The sequence below is a fragment of the Sander lucioperca genome, chromosome 3 (assembly GCF_008315115.2).
Source record: "Sander lucioperca isolate FBNREF2018 chromosome 3, SLUC_FBN_1.2, whole genome shotgun sequence".
In the NCBI taxonomy this organism is placed as follows: domain Eukaryota; kingdom Metazoa; phylum Chordata; class Actinopteri; order Perciformes; family Percidae; genus Sander; species Sander lucioperca.
In genome coordinates this window covers 40,586,995-40,612,775 of record NC_050175.1, presented here as the reverse complement: position 1 = coordinate 40,612,775, position 25,781 = coordinate 40,586,995, and the positions used below count along the sequence as shown (strand labels likewise).

Here is a 25,781-nt window from a genome sequence, read left to right as displayed (position 1 = left end):
AGATTGTTTTAGTTGTGCAACAGAAAACTCCGATTGGACAGATAGTCTAGCTAGCTGTCTGGATTTACCCTGCAGAGATCTGAGGAGCAGTTAACCATAGTCCTCAGAAATCACATGAACATCAGACCCAAATGTGGTTGTTACGACAATCGATATTATTGTGCTGCTATAACGCACTGCTCTCTTTAAAAGTGCTTTATTTATTGTGCTTACATGTGACTTGACCAATCTTCTGCTCCACATGGTTTTGGAGGCCATTTCAAGTATATGTGGACATAAATACCTCTGAACAGCAGATGGCAGTGTCCCATTTCAAATGCCACACACAAAGTCTTCAAAGAAATGTGTGAGGTTTGTTTCTGCTTCATATAGAGATAGCAAATGAGTGGGGGAATAAAAAAAAACAAAAAAAAACCATCCAGTGATCTGAAAGCCCATCGCCACTTACTCGATGATGCGTTTCTTGGACTGCAGCATGAAGTCGCAGTAGTCCGTCCCCGTGTCGGTGTAGTCCACGAGGAGCGAGCTGAGCGTCCTGAAGGCCTCTGGGTCTTCTCGCTGCAGCTGCTCGGCCATGTGGAAGCCGTCCACCACCTCGCTCTCCCCTCCTTCCTCGGCCTGGGTGATGCAGTGCAGAAACTGCACCTACAACAGCAACAACACACACATGCCGCGCAAATGCTCGTTTTTACAACTCTTAACGAAATAAAAGACGAATGCCAGCAGACCGAAACAAACATATAAAAGCAGCGCATGAATGCATAAGTGATACCATACATGTTTAGTGCAGTTTAATCCTCTAAATATACCATATGAGTCCAATTTTACTCACTCCAGGTGCGAAGTGCAATGCGGGGTAGTCGGAATGGAGACTGAGCCTTCCTGAAGTGTAGGCTACATTGTTTGCATTGTATTTGTCCTGGACCTGCCACGTGTGCCTAAAGACAAAGATAACATTTATTAATAACCTCCCTGTTAATTATTTCACTTTGAAGATAAGCAGCGATGATTTGGGTGTGTGGAGAAAAGGATGGGATGACATGAACTTTGCAGGGATCCCTGAGGGGAAAGTGGGCAGCTTCACAGGAATGCATAAGACTGTAGTCTCTGAAGTAGACGCTTCATTGAGATGCAGTAGGAGTCGAGCGCTAATGAGGTAAAGTTATCTTCTATGTTCTGTTTGCATGCCTCGTTTGGACGCCCGACTCATAAGACGCTCTGGTTTCTCTAGTTTCTCTGATGGCGGGCCTTCAGATTTAGTCTGCAGTGTCTTCACTTCCAGCAGTATGAGCTCATCCGCTGGCAGTGGAAAAGCTTTACGCTCCAAACCTCTGTTCTGACTGAGTGCACCAGGTAATTCCTCTAGCTTAAAAAAGCTGGAATGCTCTTAGGTTGTTTTCCCCGCCGTCTCTGTCCTCAACAGCAACAGCTACAGATAATTGACTGGTGGACACGTTTTCCTAAACATTAATGTTGTAAAGTGAGAATCTAAGAACTTCTTTCATCAAACAATATCTAGCTGTTTTCCCCCCCCGATTCCCTGGAAAAGGGATGTAAATACAAGTTGTGTTTAACTTTGACTAATGACACTTCCTGGGCTCTGCTCCAGCTTAAAATATGATCAGTGGAAATTTCTGCAGTTCGGGATTTAGTGGGGAGTCAGATTATTAAACAGTGGCTTGGCTGGGGATGACAAGAGAAAAAAATGGTTGAACGTCACAGAGTCTTACCCATAGAATGTTAGCCTGAGATAACCAATCCGCTCAGCTAGTCTGGCCACTTGGCCTTGCTCTCCCGGAGCCCCCTTCAGGTAGACGATGCCAACACGTCGCAGGGCCAAGAGCCAGGCCAGCGCCGCCTTATCGTCACGAAGGACTTCCTGGTAGTCGGCCGTGGGAATACGCAGTTTGGAGTCCCAATAATAACGCTCTGAATTGAGAAAGAGGATATGGAAGAAATGTCACTTCATCATAGTGGGGATTTACATAAATACAGTCAGGTTTTTTTGTTTGTCTGACAAGAAATAAGCCGTGTGTCTGCAATGCACCGACATGAAGCTTTTCCACCGAACAGTCTGTCTTTGACCTGGCCTGTAGCTGCTCTGTTAAACAAACACTGCACAACAAAAACAGAACTGATCTGTATCATAGCAACTTTATCAGATATCACATTCTTTTTTCTTCTTCTTAGGTTAGGTTTTTGCATGGACATGAATTATAGCCACATTCAGAATTCACAGATACAACAAGTTTGAATGCACGGAGATACTTAATGTTTTCACTTAAGACACCTGCCTCAACTTTATCCCGTTGTTTGGTTCAACAAAAAAAGAAAAAGAAGACCAGAACCATCCTGGTGTGCAGCAGGAATGAGCTACAGTATACAGCATGCCCATTCCCTTATACATTCCGTCAACATTTATCGCTACGTTTAGGACACGTTCTTTTACCGAGATGGCGGAAAGAAAGTTGAATAATGTGCCTGAAGCGCTGTCTGGTGTGCTACAGGCAAAGGAAATCAAGTCAAGTATATTGAACGAAACTAATTATCAATGTGTAGTTGCATTTTTTTTTTGCCAGGCTTAAAAATGGAACTAAATACTGAAGAAGAAAACATTAGAAGTGGCTAGCAGTGTGACAGTGTGTGTAACTTTATTTTTGGTCTCCTGTGTCTTTCATTTAAAAAAAAAAACATTGCAGCTTGCCACTGCATGCAATAGTCAACGCACTTCCAAGATGAATAGCACGCTGAGAAAAATCTGCCCGTCTCCATCAGACAGACAGACAGAAGTGGAAAAAATCCTCCCACTGCTCTCCACCCAGCTGGCTCGACTCCTTTTTCCATGCAGCCTCTCTCCAGTGACTTGCACAGAAACAGCTGCTAAGTACATTTGCAGGAGGACGGGGGTTTAGCTGAGGAGATTGTGTACCTGTTTGTCTGATGTTTGTGTCTCGTCCTCGTGTCGCTTTTCAGTACCCGCCAACCTTCAAAACAGCTTTCCAAATTGCTGCATCACAAACACATTACAAGGCTAGAGTCAGCAGGAGACGGACACACAGCAAGGCGAGCTCACTGAACCTTTATGCATAATTTATCATCCTCAAGTGTCTAAAAAAAACGTTAGAAGACAATGGGACTGTTTTGCTCTGAAGGCCAAAAAGATTTACTGTTTTAGGAATTCTAGTGCCTCGTTACAGGGAGGCACAAAGCACGCGAGATGAGACTGAGAAACTGATGAAAATGAGTCAGAAACACAGTGGTCATCATGACTCGCAGACTGCCCTCCAAGCCGTTGTCACAAATGATCAGCTTCTGGCTGCACAGTTCAAAGGGTCAGGAACTCCCCCGCTTGTTAAAACTTGTCAAGAGGACGGAGGGAAACAAAGGCTGAGAATCCGAAAAAGTGGGGCAAAGGTCAAGCCGGGATGTTACAATTGCTCTTGTGAAACTGGACCTGGATATCTTGTACAGGCGCGGCGGTGTTTGGACTCCGCATTTCAGGGTGTCACCCGTGACAAAGAGGCTACAGCGCTGGACGCTGTGTGCATTTACATCAGCTGTGCAGTCCTGGCTGCAGTTTAGCACACATCTCATTTGGAACACGCTCGTTGCTGTCAAGTGAGTTCACACTGTGGCGGCCGGGTCAAACAAAAAAAGATGAGAACTTTGCATGAATATCTGCCTTCTAATCATATAAACAGCTCCTCACATGTACTTTTTTTAACTGGGAAGGCTAATCGCAAATCTTATCGCTGCATGGAAGGCACTAGGGTTAGGCAAGGGTTAGGGTTAGGTGCCTAGAAGTCGACGGTGGGGGCTTAAAACACCATCGAGCGTAATGTACTTACAACTTATTTCCTGTACTTTTGACTCCAACATATGTCAGAAGGGAATACTCTTCTCCACTGCAATTATGCGACAGCTACAGTTACTGTTTACTTTTCACATTCAAATTTGAATTTAAAACGTATGATCCATTTACTGCAAACATATGTAATGAATCCTTGGTGTTTGGCTTGTAAGTCTTGTTGGTTGTTGCAAGGTTCTGTTGTACTTGTATGTGTCTATTCGGTCATGGTTTCTAGTATGTTTCCTTTCATTTATGCCACATCATCTTACATGGGATTTGATGTTGTTTTGTCTGTTTTTTGTATGTCTTACATATATTATAATACTTCTATATTAATGCATTAGTAGTAATAATCCAGGGATGTAATGTATATTAATACACACTCTGAAAGGGGCCATTCTGATATTAACTTTTACTTTTTGACATTTTACTGATTTTGTTTTGATTTGATTCATTTAGCACATGTAGAAAAACAAAATAAGTAAAAAAATGACCCAGAAAATCCTCAAGGGTTTGAGGCGAAACTGGGCTGCTTTTTGAGTGGGATAATTATGAAATTGATCATTAGGGGTAAAAATGATGGCAAAAAACTCAAAGGTAGTGTTTTGTTTAATGATCCATGAACAAATTGGGCGACTTGAAGATCGTTGATTTGATAAATGTTAAGAATGCCAAATTTGTGAAACAGAGGTTGATGTGTGACTCTTTGGAGCGAAGGAGCCGATGATTCTGGCCCGCTTGCTTTTGTAAACGAAAAATCGGTTGCAGCTTAGTTTGGTGCGTGCTAGCCCAGGCAATATTGCAATAACTAATAAAAGGATAAATCATAGGACTGATATTTCCGTGTTTATAACAGATTTAGAATCACAGCTCTCATAGCGTTGTTTTTCAGCCGCAGCAAACAGCAGTTTTTTTAAACAAACAAGCTCTTTAAAAAAAAAAATTAAAAAAAAAAAAACACTGTACACTACCCGCTCAGCGCGACAGACGGACACAGTTAGAGACTGGCTGGTGAACATAGTGGAGCATTCGGCAGCTAAAGAGCCGGACACTTCCTTCAGGAGATGGTGGAGACCAATTCATTAAGTTATTAGTTATTATTATTCACCAAGTGGCCAAAAACACAGCTCCTAATGAATGATAATGTTGCTAAATTCTCAAACTGTATGTCAATGTTGTGTTCACAGCTTGTTAAAGCAGGTTTAAGTAAATTTGCTCATCTGTGTAAATAACACTGTGGTTTTCACAGGAAGGGCTGTACTGGTGTGTGCTTGAAGGAACCCCGCTGACAGTCTGACAAGATAGTATATGGGCATAATCCCCTCTCCTGTTTCCCCCTTGGCCGTGGTCTGCTACAGTGGCTTTTCCAGATGAGGAAACCTGAAGCCGTGGCTCCTGTGGCTGTCAGGCAGCTCATGGCAGTTTGGCTCTGTCCTCACTGTGCTCTGTTTAAGCTCAGAGGGCTGCGTCGCTCTCCTCTGCAGCTGTGAGAGCCTTCAAAGCTCTGTTTCAGTCACTGCAGTTATCCAGAGAGCATTTGTTTTGACTTGGTTACGTTTTATCACAGAGCTCGGATCAGCTCCCTTCAATGGGCCGTGTGTGGAATGCACAATGGAAGGCTCAAAGCCAGATGGGCAGAAACAACCTTTTTTTAAGAAAGAATGGGCTTTATAAATTAGATTCAAGCTGCTGTATATACTAGAAGCACATTTTAGAGATTATACGGAAATAAAATAGAATAAGATTGCCTTATTTCAGCTGCAATCTGATCTCTAAATATGCCATTCTTGGATACTTACTTGATTTTAGTGATGTTTTAGTATCAATAAAGTGGTGGAATGTAAGTACTTTACTTTATTACAGAGTGAGGTATTTGTTCTTTACCCAAGTGTTTCCATCTCATGCCATTTTATGCTTGTACTTCATTACAATTAAGTTAGAAATATTATACTTTTTGTTCTATGTATTTATTTGACAGCTGCCGTCACTAGTTACTTAACAAATTAAGATTTCATACACAAAACATACTATGATCTTATAAAATATGATGCATTTTTACAAATTAAACTACCTAAAAGTAGCTACATAAGGCATACATATATAAATGAGTGCCTTGGCCAACTATGACAGTAAAATGCCACTTACACATTAATGCATCATTAATAATAATCCAATAATATAATATCCAATAGTATAACACCCACTTAGAGCCATTGTTCTGCATTATAAATATTTTTACTTTTGGTACTTTAAAACACATTTTACTCATAATACACATGTACTTTTACTTAAGTGACATTTTCAACACATGAATCTTACCTGAAACATATTCTTATATTTTAAGTGTTGTTACTTTTACTAAAGAGTTTTAAATACTTCCCCTCACCACTGAATAAAGCAACTTTTGACTTCCCTATTAATGACAGCAAGTAATAAATCATTAACACTGTTGTGTACATGTGTAGGTGAATACAGATTATATAAGCAGGCTTCTTCACCCCCAACACAGCTTGTTCACAGCTGCAAGAACTAAATCTGCTTAATGAGTAATGATTAGTGTTCTTGAGAAGACATAGCACCCATTACATTACCATAGTGGCAACATGTTGCGCATTCATTAGTGTTCATTTTATGCAATTTGCTAAACTAAATTAGCCTGCCAAACTTAAGAGCAACTAAATTACTTGTTTTAAAGAGGGTTTAGCAATATATTTGGTAAACTGTTTACTTGTGAAAAGCAGGCATAACGTTTTAACATAATCCTATTTTCACCAGACATTTGAAAAATAAAAAATAAACTGTGTTCTTAGTTATATTCCAGTCAACAATTAGCATGTGTGTTTGTGTTTTCACAGTGTGCGTAATGTGCGTTTGTGTGTGACGTATATGTCAACGGTGCTGCAAGAAACTCATTCCACCCTCCACTAATTCGACAAACACACCTTTATCTGTGAAACATACCTGGATGACAGAGCAGCCAACCGCTGCACTCCCAGGTTGGAGGAGACAGAGTGAGCAGTGTTTTCTCACTGGAGAGCTGCAGGCCCTCCACACACACACACACACACACACACACACACACACACACACACACACACACACACTAATCCAAACACAACTCTTTCTCCATCAGCAAGTTTAGCTTCCCAAAATTCTACAGAGCCTTGCAGTAGTTTGTCAAATGATGTCAACGTATTCTCAATGCTTTCAGTATTGTTTAAAGCGCCAAGCAGGAGGTCTGATTTGCCAGAGAAATTAAAAATCCAATCATTATATTTACCAAGCTTTACGTGCAGTCTGATGTAAAGGTGTTGAAATTTCAAAAGAGATGACAAAGGGAACGGATTTAACCGAAATATAGTTGATCCGTAAAGGAATTACAGGAATACGCTTTGAAAAATAAACTGTGTGGGTGAAAAATAGTGAAATTTGTTGAAATGAGGCCTAATTTCTCTTGAAAAAGACATCCGATATGTGGAAGCTCTGGCTAACCCTCATTATTTATGACTATCGTCAATAGTCCATAATAGCACACAATGATAAAAGCTAATTTTGACAAATGAAAAACACTCATAGTTTACAGTTTAGATTCCTCAAATTCCTTGCTGGTTGATAACGCACCATATGTATACGTGTATGTAAGCACGTAGCAGACTGTTCTGCTGAAGCGGTAAATGGTGTGTGAAGTGACTGTCCGGTTCGGGGAAAACTGTTTTTCCATGGAAGGACCTCCGCAGCTATGTTTCCAGGAGCCTTCTCTATCAACTGACGAGTGATGACATAGAAGGCTAAATTCAGACCAGATGGCAAAGGGGAACCACCAGCCAGACAGGGAGTTGACAAATCAGCTGCTACTTGGCTGAGTTATAGAATCAGTCAGTAGAATTAATAGAGAAAAGTCCAAACTCAACTGAGTCTGTTTAGTCCAGAAGTTTACCGTAACTGTCCAATCTAAATGGCATACAATAATTGACGTATATTGAAGGTATTTAAAACAGGAAATAAGAGCAATAAAAAAAAAAAATCAATATTGTCACAAGCGAGACTGCAAACTACAAAGAAAATTGGTCAAACTTGATTTTGTTTCACACGGCTCTCATTAATTGGAGAATTTGTGAGAGCCGTGTGGAGACAATACCAGCACACCTTTTTTCAGTATTTGAGTATATCCCCTTCAAAAGTTAAAAAAAGAATAATGTATTAAAAATAGTAAAAACTAAAAACTAAAAAAAAGTCTTTAAACTGACTAAAAACCAGGCGTAAAATGGGTCCCATGTATATTTAAAGATACCACTATTTTCAGCTCCCCTTTGGTTCTTGGGCAGACTCCTCTAAATAGCTGAATATACTTCAAAATAATGCAAACACTGAAAGAGGGCGTGCAAACTGTTCAGTTTACACGACATTGGGTGTCTGCATAGGCCGATGTGTCGACATGTGCAAACTGCTTGTGGTCATACATTTTCGTCTGCACATAGACACCCACAAAGAGTAAAGCAAAAATCCTCATGTACATGGGCAGATGAAATTTACACATGACCTTCAAAGTTATGTGGATATGGAAATTATAACTTCATTTTAAGGCTTTTGAGCAAAAGAGCTAAAAGCTGCTGCACAAAATGTTTTCATCCTGCACTCAAAAGTACTATTGTTTGTAATTTTTTTTGTGAAATCTGTACAAAAACAAGCCGCTAGAGTAAGGCCAACATTTGGCTGCGACTAGTAACTAGGAATGTTTTTTTGGCAGGTCAGAGGAAGACAGCTGTTACAGTGAGAGAAATCTCATCGCACCTTTAGTGACTCATTGTTTTTAGTCAATCTCACTCTTGAGAAATGTACCATAAATTTTTTACAAAATCTGTCCAGCATACTCCTTTCCCTAGGCTTTTACATACTTGCATCATATTTTGAAAGCATTGGACTAAACTACACTGTAAGATACCATGGTCCATGGTCAAGAATGAACTTTCTAGAATAAAAGAAAATCTATTATTATTGAATCTGTTAATATTGTATTGTTAACTTTTTACAGAGGGCTTTATATAATAGCAGCAGTATTGATCAATACAAGTGTTAAGGCATAAAATACAAGGAAACTAAATTAATTAACAAAATCCCAATTTTAACTAAGTGTGAGACGGAATAAGAAGAATAAAATCAACTTTATTAAGACCGACGCATCAGTCTAATCAGAAACATGGAGCTCAAATGGAGCTTTTGTTCTGCTACTAAAATATGAAATGAGCAATCTACTGCAAGGAACACGAGGAACAAAAACAATCTGCAAATGATTATAGTAAACAGGCGTAAATCTTTAAGCTCTTTTGTCATTCAACCATTGTTGCTTGCTGTGTAAAACTTCACCAAACTTAAAATGCGGAGCAGAAAGAAATGTCAGGCCCGAAAGGCCAGGCAGTGGTACTTACTTCCATTAGTACAACTTGATGCAGTTACTCTGAGTGATGACAGCAAATGACTCAATGTGTCACAGAAATGACTAGGGGTGGGAAAAATAATCGATTCTTAGATGCATCGCGATTCTCTCTAGAACGATTCAATTCTCGATTCTGTTAAGTTAATTATCGATAATTGTTTTTTTTAATGTGTTGATTTTTATTTAAAAGTTACTGTCTCCAGACAAGTACAAATCAGAAAACAGAGTGACTGAAAGAGGATGGGATAATGGACAACAACTTAGAGTTTAGGCAAGAGTGCAGAAAAAAGAAAAAATGGCCAAAAGGAAAAAGAAATTACATTTTGTATATATACACATGATCTAATAAGACATACATAAAATAATTAGGCAAAACACATTTAGGCTGTTCATCTACTTTATCACATTACATCTGACCACCTCATGTTTCATGTTCTAAGAAGCCAATTATCCAACTTTAAACATTAAATGACTGAGTCTCTGACATGGAAGATTACTGTGAGAGAAGGTGACTTTCACAAGCATGTTTAAGGCTTAAAGGACAATTCCGGCGCAAAACGAACCTAGGGGTTAACAGATGTGTACCCACTCTGTCGTTCTCTGGGACATGATTTCATGCTAATCGAATGTGTTTGTAGCTTGAAAGAAGCTAGCGCAGACCGCTGACTAGCTTACAACGCTAGTATTCGGGGCACAGGGAAAGTAAAACCTAATCGCTATTTATACCACTAAAAAGGCTCAAAATATCACCACACTTCAACGGTAGCATAATGAGGGTCCCTAAATGTTAACCGAAGCATTGAAAACTTTGTAAGTGTACAGACAGTTTAGAAAGACAGTAGCTCCCAAGACGGCGGCCGCCTGTATACGAGAACGCGACTGTCTTTATAATCTATTTTTTTCCTCAGCGGTCCGGCGCTAGCTTCTTTCAAGCTACAAACACATTCAATTAGCATGAAAACATGTCCCAGAGAACGACAGACACATGTAACACATACTGTTATTAACCCCTAGGTTCGTTTTGCGCCGGAATTGTCCTTTAAGCATGGAATGACTACAAAATAAAAAACCTCAGTAGACAAAACATTTCATTAAAACTTGTGTGTGACAAATACTGTATATGTCAAAATCTAAGCTTTGTCTAGCTGCTTTGTCTAGGAAGTGATTAGCAAACTCTGAGTAGCAAACTCAGATTTATATGTATATTTTTAAAAATCAATCGTGAGGTGCCAAGAGATTCCCACCCCTAGAAATGACATGCCATTATGCCTTCTTGAGGGCGAACAATTCAAACAGTTTTCTCAATAAGAGAAATGTTGTAAAGCCAAGAACACAAACTCCTTTTACAAACTACCGATGTATGCTGGTGGATAAGTGTGTGAGAAAAGGCTGTGAGCTATGTGTCTGGGCATATTTTTTACTTTTTCGAAAAATCCATTTAACCTGTTTCACATCCCTCTTTTAAATAACAGTGACATGAAATTAGTCATGATTCCCTCCCCAACTAAATAAACATGACAGGCGCAAAATGGGAGGCCCGAGACGATGACATGGATCAAATATTAAAAGCATCTGGCAGGTGTTAAGAGTAAATCACTGACAGATGTATTGGTAAAAGGAAGAGTCATTGCAGATAAGGTTGTGAGTGACGTACGCTTTTTGTGTTCCCGAGAGCCATTCATCATCATCACTCATTGACAATCATCACAATGACATGAACGGTTCAAAGTGCACATGCCAGCCAGAAAACAGCATGTGTGATTTCCAAAGGTCGAATGAATGAGATGAGATGCAATACTTTTGTTGACGATTACAGAAATGAAGGCGTTTTTTTTAAAAACAAATACATATGACAGCACGGTTGTCACATAGCAGTATAATAGCCAATTCAATATTTGACTAAAGACGCCACCTGCTGAGTGGCCCATGAAGAAGTTTGTCCAATGAAATAGAAATAAATAAACGAGACAAATTTAATGGTAGTAGTAGCTGGACATTTCTGACCGAAAGACATTGCCAGCCCTTGAGCCACGCCACTACCTTGACAACCAAAATCCAGGCACTGGAATAAAAACATTAAAAAAAAATAAAAAATAGTGCCCAAACAGTAACAACTGTATATTGGGATATTATACATTGAGTGAGGAAATATCTGTAGGAACTCCTTAGTCTCGGACAGCAGCCAGTTTGAGGTTAAATTCCTGGTTAGACATACCTACAGGCTCAGGGATTTGTTCGTTCCCAAGGAAGGAAATACTGACAACAGTGAGCTTGTGTTTGGTAAGAACATGTAGATCTGTATTTGACCCTCACTCTAAATCAGTTTTCCATATGGCAGAGGCAGAAAGGGGGTCTGAATGAGACTCATTTATACAGACGTCAGCCTTTCAGAAGGTCCACTGCTTTACACTGTTTCACATGCAAACATACTGTTCCTCAGTTCAGTTATGACTACTGTAGAGTAGATGTGCAAGGACAATAAACTAGAGATGCTGACAAATCACATGTGCATCCAATACGCTACAGTAGACATTTTAAAATCAAGGCCTACCTGAAGAACTAAGTCATTTCTGAGTAAAATCTGTCTGAGAATGATTGCAATTTAGCGATGAGAAGCCCAAATTCAACATTCTTGTTGATCTCTATATTTAGGACTGTATAATACAAGATTAAAACGTTTTCGTTATAATGTAATATCTGCCTTTTAGTACTAGCAATAGTACTAGTTCCACGTTTCACTCCAATAATAACTGCTGCTGAACCACACATTGCGGTTTGAGTTGCACAACTCCATAGAAACGGTAAAAGCAGAAGAAAAAAACATTACTTCAGACATAAAAGCGGGAGGTATAGTAAAGGCTGAATAATATCCCCAGAGCTCCAATTTTCATATTGACCTCACAGTGTCCCGTGTGTGCTTAACTTTCACTGTTGAGAACACTTTAACAGGCATACTTGGGCCTGTAAAATCTAGGTGCACTGCATGAAAAAGGAAACAGAAATTCAAACTGTGGACTACGCTTCAGTGAGTTAACGTCATGGAGAAGTAAGGAGAGGGAATAGGAGCCAAAATCCTCGGAGGTTAACGCTGTTCATCATCCATCTTGTGAGAATGTAGACCTTTTCGGTGCAAGGAATTTCATGCTGACACTCAGGAGGAAATAATTAAACCCAGAGAAAGAAAAAGAGAGAGAGAGAGAGAGAGAGAGAGAGAGAGAGAGAGAGAGAGAGAGAGAGAGAGAGAGAGAGAATGTGTGTGTGTGTGTGTGTGTGTGTGTGTGTGTGCGCACTTCATCTTGTATTGTGTTTTGGTGCAGGAGCGCTCCTGGCTCTGAGCTGAGAAAAAAAAATCTACTCTACATAATGACTATCTGTCTGTAAATTGTTATGGGGGGGATCTGTTTACACTTCAACATGAATGGAGGAGTTCTACAACACCCACTCACACACACACAGTCTCATCTAATCAGCCTGGAACAGAGCAGGAGCCACTCAGCCCTGTGGGTCCTTCAGGACCACGTGTGTGTACACAAACCCGACTACAGTCCATCCCCCGCTCCACTGAAATGCTGCTACCTTGTTCCACAGCTGAACTTTCTCCTCTGCTGTCTGGCAGACTATAAAACATATTGGGCCATTGTAAATGTACTGTAAAATTGGTTCTATTTCCAGTCTTAAAATAAACTCCTTCCTTAACAACCCTGTTATGTTACTGAGAAGAAGAAAAAACGGTGAAAGAAGAGTTTAAATGAGAGGCATCTTTTTTTCCCAGGAAAAGGTTAGAGAGAAAGTCCACTCATTTTCATTAAAACAGCTACACACACACACACACACACACACACACACACACACACACACACACACACACACACACACACAGAGAGCTGCTGCTTAATTACATAATAGATGTTAACAAGCATTTTATTCAAAACCACTCAATTTCTACTGTTGCTACATGCCAAGTGTTTACCATTACATCTAAATTCAAAGTATAGTTCTCCTTTAAGTTGTCCCTTTTTTTTTTATAAATTAAGCGTTTATTAAAAAATTAAGACAATTTTGACGTGGTTCAGTACAAGTAAGTCTTAATATTGTCAGCAAAGTCTACTTGAATATGGCAGCATTTGTCAAACTAAACCAGAACAAACTCACAGACTACACTTTTTTGTCATTTTACACTAATGTTAGGCTGAAATTATTTTCAGTTGACTACCCTTCACATACCATTTTATAATACAACAATAAGGATTGAACAGCAAAGAATTAGACATCAAAACATAAAAGGTGATACAATGGAATACTGCAATTACTGTGTTTACTGCTAAAGCCGAAACTCTTGCACTTCTATTTTTATACTGACTTTAAAAATAGACATACAGGGCCCTATTTTAACGATCTAAGCGCACAGCGTGAAGCGCATGGCGCAGGTGCGTTTAGAGCGTGTCCAAATCCACTTTTGCTAGTTTGACGGCGGAAAAAAGGGTCCGTGCGCCGGGCACATGCAGGGTTGTACTTAGTGTTAGGGCTGCAACTAACGATTATTTTCATAGTCGATTAAAGCAGCCATATTATGCTCATTTTCAGGTTCATAATTGTATTTTAAGGTTGTACCAGAATAGGTTTACATGGTTTAATTTTCAAAAAACACCATATTTTTGTTGTACTGCACCGCTCTCTCTCACTGCTGCAGATCCTCTTTTCACCTGGTCTCTGTTTTAGCTACAGAGTGAGACCTCTTTTCTTCTTCTTCTTCTGTACTATCTTTGATTGCACTGCACATGCCCAGTAGCTCAGATGTAGATCATGTCAGCTAGCTAGCTCCATAGACAGTAAAAGAAAGGCTGTTTCTACAACTTCGGTCAGTTACAAGGCAGGATTAGCTGGGAGACTTCTAAATGAGGGCGCACATGTAAGTAGTTCTTTTGTAGATTATGGTGAACTTGTGTGTGTTGTAGCAGTGCTTTGCTATTGAGAACGAGGTAGCATGCTAGCGTTAGCATGCTAACGCTATGAGCTAATGGTTGCGGTTAGCCTGCTTGTTTCGGCTTGTGACGTCACAAGCCGTGCCGATTTTGAACAGCTCACCCAGAGACTGAAGGCAGGACACATTCAGAAACCGTATCTCACTCTAAACAGCATGGATGGATTTTTTTCAAAGTTTGTATGTGTGTGGAAGCACCAGAGACACAAAATAACACCCCAAATCCCAGAAAAAGTGATTTTTTTCATAATATGGGCACTTTAATCTGTCGATTTTTTTCTCGATTAATCGATTAGTTGTTTGATCTATAAAAATATCAAAACATGGTGAAAAATGTGGATCAGTGTTTCCCAAAGCCTAAGAGGACGTCCTCAAATGTCTTGTTTTGTCCAAAACTCAAAGATATTCAGTTTACCGTCACAAAAGAGAGAAGAAACTAGAAGATATTCACATTTAACAAGCTGGAATCAGAGAAATCTTACTTTTTTTAATAAAAAAATGACTCAAACGATTAATCGGTTATCAAAATAGTTGGCAATTAATTTAATAGTTGACAACTAATCGATTAATCGATTCATCGTTGCACCTCTACTTAGTGTCTTCATTAATTCATAGGTGTGTTTTGGGCGTAACATGCAATAAACCATTGAGAGTGTCATCTCCCATTCCCTTTAAAAGCCAGGCGCGTCTGTACCTTGGTGCATTGCTATTATGATGGCGGATTTGCCATCTTTTTTCATATTTTTATTTGTAATCTTTTGCAGGTTTGTGTGCTGCTGCGCTTCCCTGTGTGTGTGTAACAAGCATAGTGTGCGCGCGCTGTGCAAAAGCCTAGGCGCATTTGACTAATTTGCTGTTAAAATAACAATGAAATGCTGCGCTATTGACTTTAGACCAGATTTCTGTTGGTCACTGGCGCGATCACTTCCCGCTGCCTCAAGATAGCAATACGCCATACGCGCTGCGGGCCCTAAATGGAGGAAAATACTCAATTTCACAAACAACTTTGCAATGTGGTGACACTGGAAGGAAAATGTGAAAATGAGCTCTGCTTGTATTTTGCAATAAATTACAGTGAATGTGTTACTGTATTGATGTTTGTGTTAAGGAGTCAACATTGATGACACTGACTATTTAATCACATTTCTGTATTGAAAAATAAAGCATTAAATCTGTCAGGTCATTGAGAATATAAATGGGCTGCTTGGATTTAACACGGATTTGTTTGGACCTCTTCGAACTACGACGTTCATAATGGCACTGGTGGTCACAGTATGGAAGGTGTCGTTCGTGACGAGCCTCATCGGGCCAGCTTGTTTACTATTCATACAAGCAGGTAACACTCGCTGCCTGCCAAGCAGACAAATGGCTGTTCTCAGATACCGCTTTGAAAATGCAGGAATTCATGACAGCGTTTGTTCATCCTGTTAATTCTAAGACAGCTGCATTGTGATTTATGGCCTCATATTAAAAAAAAAATCATCTCTTTGATCAACAACAGGGTAATCAATTAGAAAGTAATCATTAGTTTCAGACCGGTGCAATCCAATCAGTACAGACCTTCTTTGTCAGCAGTTTAAGTGTATTATGTGTATTTTTTTTTTTTTTTAATCTTAAGTACAACACTACCAACTTCATGTGCCCATACACATGGTAAATTAATTTGGGGAGAGATAAGCACATTGTAGTTTTCAAGTACATCACAAATTGAATGAAAGTTCTACATAAAAGGCCCCTGATACACATGCACTCAGTAACCAATTTATTAAGTTTATCTAGCTAAACTGAACTGCATTGCATTATAGATATGTTTGTTATTTGGGCCACCCTCATTAATATAAATGAGGTGGATAAAATAATAGAACCACTTGTCAGTATAACACAATACAACAGCACCACTGACTACATCCTTCAAAATGACCATACATTTGAATCAACACCTCTCTTAAACAGCTTCAACAAAAACGGAACATTATAACTTCCACGACAGTAGGATTTATTGCCGAACTGTTGTATTAGACTGCGTTAGTTTAAGCTTGGTGTACCTAATAAAGTGGCGACTGAGTGTATTTCTGTAGGACAAATCCCTGTAGAGCACTTACAGCAGCTGTACATGCATAAAGTTGGTGGTCCTCAAAACCAACCCAATCCCAATTAGATGACATTCTAAAATACAGACTTTTACTGTAAAATTGAAATGAAAACTATGAAAGCTAGACTCACCGTTAAGGAAAAGCTCTTCTTGCACTGCTTGTCTGGCAGCAGCAGAGAAGCAACGTTTCTTCAGCCACTCTGCGTCAAACACACTGGTGTGCTGGTCGGGCCACACAATGGACACCTGTGGAGAGACAGAAAACGTATTGATCGCAATTGGCCAAAATGTTTTAGCTCTTCTTTTTTTCTTCTTCGTGTTTTCACCTCTTAATGTTTTATTTTCTTAGGCCGTCAACTGATTGTTCTGAGATTGAGATGTCACAGTGAAGTTGACCTTTGACCTTTTGGATATAAAATGTCATCACTTTGTCCTATTAGACATGAAATTAAATCAGTTAGGCCAAAAATGTGTGTACCTTTGAACCCAAAATCGAATGAGTTCATGCTTGAGTCCAAGTGGACATTTGTGTCAAATTTCAAAAAAATTCCCTCCAGGGGGGTCCTGAGATATCATATTCACAAGAACGGGATGTCAACCCCAAAACATAAAGTCAGAGGGCCAAACCGGTTTTAATTATTAAAAGATTAACCGTATTATCAAACTTGTACATCAATATGAGGGAATAACGAAAGCTAATGCAACCAAAATGTCAATTTGTACCATCCAGTGGAACTGTAAAACTGTGTGGAGGCTATTACACAGCCAGTTTGGGTCATTTAAACATTCATATTTTGCTCTTAATATAGACTATAATACCGAGTGTGTAAAGATAATGGCAGCAGCCTACCTTGTAATCATTGGTGACCTCCACAACGTCGACTCCTGTGTGGATATCAAGATCAGACATCAACAGTTTCCGGGCCTGAGCAGACTCCAGGGTACACAGTGGACACTGGCAGTTGTCTCTCAGCCAGGTGAATGGGTACAGACTTTGGCCTCCATCCTCCCACTCCACCTCCATCATCCTCTCTTCATCCAGAGCCCGGACATGCCTCACTGAGTGGCAAGCCAGAGGGAGGGAGGCAGACCCTAGTGTCTGCTGCCCACGAAGCTGCATTGAAGTCAGACGAGAGGGTAGTGGATCTGCAGCCCGCCCCGGTCTACGACAAGCCCTCAATGCCTGGCAGGCCATAGAAGAGGTACTTCTCTGCAGGGCAGGCAGGGCGAGACGTGCAATTGTACTCATCCACATTTCTGAATGGTCCCCTCCAGGCAACTAGGCTATGTTTCCAGATCAGAAAGGGCCACCAACTCTATGTTTGTAAGTTTATATGAGAAAGGGAATCAATACAATGAAACAAATGGCTGTATAACAAACCAAATTTATCAAATTACCAACATTAGGTGAATAAATTGCGATCACGAGCCAATGTGAGAAAGGTAAAAATAATGCACTGATGCAATAAAAAGCATCAACAACAATGTTGTTGTGACTTAAATTAATGGGAATGATCACCCAGAGAAGGGGCTCTTCAATTAAAAGTACTTTCTTGCACACAAAATAATACTGTGTACACAAAGTCCTGAGCTTATCTCTGCAGAGAAAATAACTAAAGAAGCACTGGTCAAAAGGTGCATGTATAGTCTCATTGCCCACATTCTGTCATTTCTGAGAAACTCTCTCTTCTGGTTCATGTCAGTTGTTTCCCTGTCTCTATATCAACGACGATTAATTTACGGGATTGCTCCGGTGCCGCCGGAAGATGTGCCGGATGTCCCTCATTTTCAGCGGATGTCAGTTTCTGCTTTCTTTGTGTTGGCATTCAAAACTCCGGTCAATTTCTGAGGACTATGGTTAACTGCTCCTCAGATCTCTGCAGGGTAAATCCAGACAGCTAGCTAGACTTATCTGTCCAATCGGAGTTTTCTGTTGCACGACTAAAACAACCTTTGAACGTACACGTTCCACCAAAACAAGTTTCCTTCCTGAGGCTATTTTGCAGAGGCACCGTTATTGCGCCTGGCGCTTAGCACCACCCAAGACGATTGTGATTGGTTTAAAGAAATGCCAATACACCAGATCACGTTTTTTTATCCCATCCCGGAATTTTGTGTGCACTAGCCAGACCCTCCTCTGCAGCGCTGTTGAGGAGGGTCTGGCAATGTGATACTACCCTATGACAGACACATTAGTAGCCTCAAAATGATGTAAACTAAAACTAGGGCTGCAACTGACAATTATGTTTATAGTTGATTAATCAGCTGATAATGTTCTTGATCGTTTGGTCTATCAAAAAATAACAAAATCAGGAAACTTAAAAATTTCCTCAAGCCCAAATTGATCATCAAATGTCTTGTTTTTTCTGACAAAAGTCAAAACCCCAAAAATATTTAATTTACTATAATATTAAGACAAGGAAAGCAGCTAATTGTCCCATTTAAGAAGTTGCCAATTAAGCAAGTATATGAATCATTGCAGTTTTCATGAATTCCAGCAATAGCAGTTGATTCGTTATGTTGTTCATTTGATTCAGTCAGTTGTGACCATCTGTTTGTATTGCTCTTCTTAGGACAAAGCTTTTGTGTAACTTAGCCTTTTCAATCCAATTCATGATCTATTTTCCTCTTTATTTAAGTGTGGGTCCTTCTGCTTGCTTACTGTAACTTGTTTGCATATGTTTAGAGTAAATATAGCAGCCTCCACTAACTTAACTAACTAAAAAAAACGTGCTTGGTTCAGATTTCGGGTGGATTTGAGTTTGATTACCACGTGACCGACATAAAGGTTAACGTTAACGTTATCGATTAAACAAACCAAAGAAGAGTTTGATGACCATAGCTACCCGTCGTATAGCTAGTTCACTTAGCTATACAAACAGGTGACAACAGCTTAACTGATAAGTACATGTGTATCTTTCGTTTGTCTGTCTGAAAGCCATAAAAACAAGAGGAGAGGAAGAAGAGCAGGAGAAGATATTTCGCTTTGAAGAAGTGCCTAAGCTAGTTGTTAGCTAGATGGATAGCTCGTTAACGTTAACGCAAACACCCGGGCTCTTTCTATATAACCTTTAATCCATTTCACACGTTCAGTTTTAAAGCTAACAGAGAGGCTAACCTTCTTCCACTGCTGGGTTTCTTTACTGGTTTGCTTTCAAGTGTATGTATTAAAGTGCAGTAATAACTAGCTAAAATGTTTTCCAGTAACAGACGTTAACGTTACGTTACCTTTAATATTTTGTCTAGGGTTCCTCTTCCCCACGAGCGCCGTCAACACAAATGCGGGTGCTGTTGTCAGTGTGTGAGAGAGAAAGTGGGTGAAAGGTTGACTGGGAGGCTGTACGGGATGACATAATCACTGTAGAGTAAGTGCATGAACGTTGCTCTACTTTTCAGTCCCAACGAATAATGGAATCCTGAGCCAACACGGATGTGTTTAATAAACAATATAGATAAAGTACAAGTGTCACCCTACATACAAAATGGCAAATATAGGAGAGAGCATGTCTCCTTGCAATTGCTATTTGTGAGTCAGAATCTCAACCATGTGCAATTGTTTCTGAGGGGGTGGGGTGCGGCAGGTTTATTGGATCTTGGGGCCCTCTAACAGACACAATATATATCTATATATTTAACAACAGTAAGAGTAGAGAGTCCACATGCCAAAACTCTGAGACAGCACGTGGTGGTTTGAGCTAAATACAAACGTCAGCATCATGCTAACACACTGACATGCAGATGTTCAGCATTTCATATTTATCATGTTAATTCTAGCATTCGCTAAATAGCACTGAATAGGTAAAAACTGACCTGCTTGTGGCTCTAAATGAAAAATGATCACCAAAGGAAATCATTTATCTTCTAGTGACCTTGAATATATGTAATAAATGCAGCATTCCCAGCTAAAAATTCCCATCTTAAGGACTTGCAACAGTGCCTTTATCGGCTGTATGATTACAGAGTTGGTTGTGTGAGGGTTAAAAATAATTAGCATTAACAATATGACAATATATCCATTAAATTTGGTAGAATTATCATTAAACAAAAGACTGGCTGACATGAAGTGTCCAGGTTTGTTGGTTATGCGCTAAGTCAGATATCTCTGAGCTTTCAGAAAAGTCAGACTTCCACAGTCGTTATGACTAGGATGTTGACGAGAACAAAATTTAAGTGTCAGAAAATCATCATCATCATCAACATTAATGAATTTGAGAAACTAATCAACACATTGATCAATAATGAAAATAATGTAAGAAATAAAAATGTTTGTTCCGTGTTCGGTCATACCTCTTTTAGTTAAATACCTTAAGGCAAGATGACCAGTCCAGTACCCAGTGGATGTGCAGTACGGTCTTCAATCCAAGTGACGCCTGCTAAAATCACACAAGTTCAACCAATTGATGACATGGCAGACCTGAGTTACAAAGGGTAAGCAATGATTACAACTCAGTCACCTTTGCAACTGACGCCAGTGCACATGTGTTAATTACCAACAATAATTTAAACACTGATATTGACAAAGAAACAGCAGAATTTTGTAAGATTCATGTATGACATCTGGGAAACTGACTGCACCTTGTAAACCTTCACCAAAGGTTAGCCTAGGTGAAGGACGCTAACATTATTCAACACTGGAATTGATACCATACAATAACATGCAGGATACAACATAGAACCATGTGTTTGATAGTTTAGGCTGATAGTTTAAGCACAAGTCTCATGATAGCTCGACTGTTTGAAATCTATATTACATAAATGTTTTGCCCCTCTAGATGACGCCAATAATCAGTTTATCTAAATGAGAAAACCAGGGGGCTTTCCCCTCTACTGGAAACATGTAGGCTAAAGGTTTTTGTAGCTGTATTTTATGTGTCCTTTATGTTGCCTCATCATAAGCGTAATCAGTGAGCTTAAAGTATCCATTGACTGTGTGTAACCACAAGTGAAAATGGCATACTATTCAGTTGGCACTTTTCAATACAGCATGGAGTTGTGCATACTCATAACATTTTAATTCCTTTGACTCAAAGCCTCAAACTGTTTACTTAATCTTATTCCTGACTTTAAAAAAGCTGAAGTATGACAAGAAAAAATGTTGTTTTCAGCAAACTGGTGACGAATACAGGAAAACACGTTGTTTGTAAGGCCCACCGCACCACTCAAAACAACACCATCAACACAACTTCCTTACATCTCTGTTCCTCATAAATACCAACAACCAGCTTCTTCCTGTTCCTTCAAAGCACTCATAGGAGGGCTGTGTGTATAATTTACAGCAGACCTTAAAAGCTTGTAAAGCAAACATGGAGGGGAACTTTGTAATTATGAAGCACGTGGCAATACAGTATGCAGTCCCAGTGGTCATCGTGCTACTGCCACATTGTTGGGTCTACTAAATACAAAAAATGGGGACCTCCATAGGAATTTTTAGCAAAAAAAGGAATGGTCTAATCTCACTTTTATGCATGCTTTTACGTCATTAGCTACTACAACAGACCAATAATAGTGGAAAGTAAATATGTTTCGACCCAAGACCAAATCATAGCGTTTTTTTCTAAGGAACGTCTCATAAAAATGGATAATTCCTGCCATAAAAAACAATCTCTTGCAACATTTTACTTTAAACACAAACGCTTTATTTAAGACACAACACAATCTGTTAAGAATATTGTCACACAGATTAGTCTTTGACACTGAAGTCCATGAGTGCTGCCTGCAGTCTTATCTGTCAATGTATTACATCTCACCACATATCTTAAAAAGGTAAACAAGAATAGATATATGCAGCTCTAGTTCAAAACTTTATATAAACAATGAATACATATTAAGGTGTTTTGTAATAAAGATATTGGCACTCACAGTATTTACTTACTTCTACAATACACTGTACATTTTCCAAGATTATACTGCCTGTGCATAACAGCACAGTAAAGGCCTTGCTTTTTAAACCATGGTACAACGTTTAGCACCAGAACAGTAAAGAAGTGTGCAAAGCCCATAAAGCAAAAATTACAACATAGGTGTCATGTAAACATTTTTTTGATATTCTTAGAAACATTCATCTGGAGTGAGAGAAGAGCAACAATAATGGCTGCTCGTGTTAGGAGCTCTTAACCCGGCTACAACACAAGGTCCACCCCCAACCCTAACCCTATGTGAAGAGTTATCCAAAACTCATTTATCCAACTTTTGGGTCAAAAATCAAACCAAACACATAGCATTCACTATAGTGAATATGGATACTAAAACATAAGCTGTCCAATGTGTCCAAAATTCTACTTAATTCTTTCTCTCCAATACTCACTCCGTTTGTTTTGGTCACAGAGGACAGAATCGGTTTTTGGAAAACCCTTAAACTGACTACAGTACTAGTGTTTTGAAAACTGATAGTTCCTGTTCTCACTTTTTCAATTGGCTGACTCATGTTTGAAGCCGTTGTTTTTACACATACGCACACCCACACTAACACACACACAAACCTGTGACTGTGTACAGTCAAATTCAATGCACTTACCAAAAATGGCCATAAGAGGCACATTGATTGGCGGACCAATAATGTTAAGTAACATTATTGCCATACATCATTTATTGGAAAATATAACTGTAATTTGTATTCAGACATTTTAGAATGAAGTAATTGTACTATTGTGTGTTTGTATGGTGTGCAATGACCATTACCATGGGTCTCTAGGAGTGGTCAATATGACAATTCACACAGTCAGGTGATATTTGTGTAAAGATTATGCCATACTGTTTATAGCTCGGTAAATCTTTAATATCTCTGGGTGCATCGCAAATCACTGAGCAGGACCACTGTATGGCAATATTGGATTTTTATTTGCATCAATATGATAAAGTACTTTGATTTGTTTGGTATTTAGTTTGCTGGGTCTGCCAAAAACATTAAACATTACACAACACGTTATTTTATTCCTTAACAATGTCTTAATTGGCTTGACAATATCGTCATATAAAATTGCATTTACTGTGAAAGAGGATATTATCCACATTACCCACTCCTCATTGCCTTATAAATATTAAAATTGTTGTTGTCAGATACAGTCCAACAGACTCTTTTTTTTTTTTTAAAGTTCAAAACAACACGTTTTCTTACTTTACCAGCAGCAGTTCCTAGCAACGGAGATAGTTTTGGTTTTATATGCCGTGGTTTTTATGTCATCCCTCACGGAGATTTCTGCAATGAATGGACCACTGTTTGTTTCTCTCACAATATTACATTTTAATTTTTTGGAGCACAATTTAAATTTAGGAATATGGACCACATGAGCTAAAAATAATTACGGTCTTAAACTGATTCTGACCCTTTAAAGTGAAACAAAGTGTAGGCTACCTGCAACCTCATCACGGATCACGTATGACTGATGAGCTGTGAGCAGTGAACAACTTCCCTTACAAAACTGATGAGATCATTTAGTTTGAATACTTTTGAGCATCAATCAAAAGGGGAACTGTTGAGTATTTTACAAAAAGAAACGGCAAAGATGAGAGAAAAGTCAGAAATAAATTTCAAATAATAATTACCTATCCCATTAACCATCTTGTGACCTCAGACATACGGTTTCGTTTTGACCCTTTGGAAGAAAACCCAAGTTGGGAAACACTGCTCTAGAGTTAAACAAGAAAATGTATTTTTTTTATTTTTTATTTAGTTGAACTGGCCCGTTAAGTTTAGTTTGTATCCCTGATATGACTGCTCAAATTGCTTAATTCCTGCCTCTGCCTCATGGTCACACACTCCACCATAACGAAAATAAAAAATAGTACTATAATGAGACGTGTAGGAACTACTTTCTCTCAGAACTTCATGTATTCGTTCTTCAGTCTGCTCAGCCTCGTGCCGTGGCTGCGGATGATCAGAGACAGGAGCTCGTGCTTGTCCTTCAGTCCCAGAGAAATGTCCACCGTGTCCTTCAGGACGTCCCGTGTGTGCACAATCATGTTCAGAAAGTCTTCGTTGAGCCGGTGCTCCTCCTTTAGCTCACTCTCCTGGCTCTGCTTGAATTTCACCTCCAGCTCCAGCAGAGATTTCTCCGAGTTTGTAAACGCCTCGCTTATCTGAGCCGTCTCCCTCCGCAGGTATTTCCCGTAGCTGTCCTCTCCGTCCAGGTCGTACGTGATGCTTTTGCCGATCCCCTCCAGCACCCTGGCCGAGTCCTCAATCTGCCTCTTGATGATAGTGAAATCATCCCGTATGACGGCGTCCTGGTCCTCGTCGAGACCGCACTTTCGCTCGTCGGTCATTTTGAAAAGCATCTGACATTTCTCCGGGTCGTCGTTGTCCTCGTAGTCTCCGTCCGGCACGAAATAATGATGAAAAGTGCCGTTAGACATCTCCGGTTGTAACGGTCCGGTGAAAAAGGCTCCACACATAGGCAGTGATAACACCCCGGCACACAGGAGCAAGTGAAGAAAAACCATGATGCCCACTTGTCCCAAACACGCTGACAGATATTAAATGTTAAAGTTTGAAACGTTATTTTAGCGACAGTGTCAGCTTGGTGGACTATTTAACTCCAACCCGGCGTAGAAACACAAACATTTCAATCAGGTTTAAACGTCCAAGCTGCGCAGTTAAATTCAGGCTTTGTTGTTGTCCTTTTGTCCAAACAGGTAAAAATGGCGTGGAAATGTTATAACAGCCTCACTTCTCTTCCTTTTAATCGAGCCTGTCAGTTTCCATTACTGCTGGTGAACAGGAAAAGCAATGTGTTAAAGTTTGTTTCAGCGTGGAAACAGTTGTACTCCCGACTTCACTTGGTGCCTCAAACGCAACATCTGGATGTCTCAAGTGCCGCGCTTCGGTTTTTGGCTAATAATACCTCTCTGCTACTCTCAAATTACAGCCTCTCCGTCACTTTAAAAGGCTGCATTCAGTCTGGAGCAGCAGCCAAGCTGTTAAAGCCCCACAGAAACCAGTGTTAATTCACATAACTGTGACAAGTTGGCGTAGATGGTTAGAAAAGTTAAGGGAGTATTGAAAAATGACCACATTTATAAAAGTTGAAACGTAATCCAACACAACAGTCCTGTAATTAAAGACCAGTAAAACGTATAATTTTAAATAGGCTACCAGATGACATGTGGCAGAAATGTAGATTTAACTTATGTAGTAGGCTAATTCTTTAGACTTTTGACAATCATTTTTACATTCATTGTTGAATTATGCAGGATTTTAGTTTTGCTGAGATGTGGTGGACAAAATATCAGAAACAGTGGTCAATATTATGTATAGTGTTTTTGTGTTGTGTTGTCTTTTTACACTGTTACAAAGACAGAATGTTTGCAAAAACAGAAAAGACAAAATACTAGAAACGATTCTTAATATAATGTAGTCTACTGTAGCCTACTTATACTTCACTATTTACATTTTCTTTCACTTTATACTGTCACTTACTGTAGTAGT

General features: G+C 39.5%; 2 protein-coding genes across 4 annotated transcripts in view; both read right to left on the bottom strand.

The window, feature by feature from the left end:
• Positions 1-19,815, bottom strand: part of bbox1 (butyrobetaine (gamma), 2-oxoglutarate dioxygenase (gamma-butyrobetaine hydroxylase) 1) — a 31,568-nt gene extending 11,753 nt beyond the window's left edge. For 2 of the 3 annotated variants that reach the window (XR_004103472.2, XM_031290130.2), the window contains exons 1-6: positions 19,586-19,736; positions 17,208-17,673; positions 16,489-16,603; positions 1,731-1,929; positions 833-938; positions 449-645 (exon numbers count right to left, since the gene is read on the bottom strand). Coding sequence is in view for 2 of the 3 variants with exons in the window: in XM_031290130.2 (XP_031145990.1) it covers positions 449-645; positions 833-938; positions 1,731-1,929; positions 16,489-16,603; positions 17,208-17,612 (1,022 nt within the window). In the remaining variant the exon portion in view is untranslated. Of the gene's footprint in view, positions 1-448; positions 646-832; positions 939-1,730; positions 1,930-16,488; positions 16,604-17,207; positions 17,680-19,585 lie in introns of all 3 variants that reach the window. The other variant, XM_035999774.1, reaches the window with a different exon arrangement.
• Positions 19,816-24,004: 4,189 nt separating this feature from the next.
• On the bottom strand, positions 24,005-25,227 carry fibinb (fin bud initiation factor b). The gene has a single exon (XM_031290116.2). It carries the CDS (start codon positions 24,794-24,796, stop codon positions 24,173-24,175), a length of 624 nt encoding a protein of 207 aa, XP_031145976.1. The 5' UTR covers positions 24,797-25,227; the 3' UTR covers positions 24,005-24,172.
• Positions 25,228-25,781: the final 554 nt, after the last annotated feature.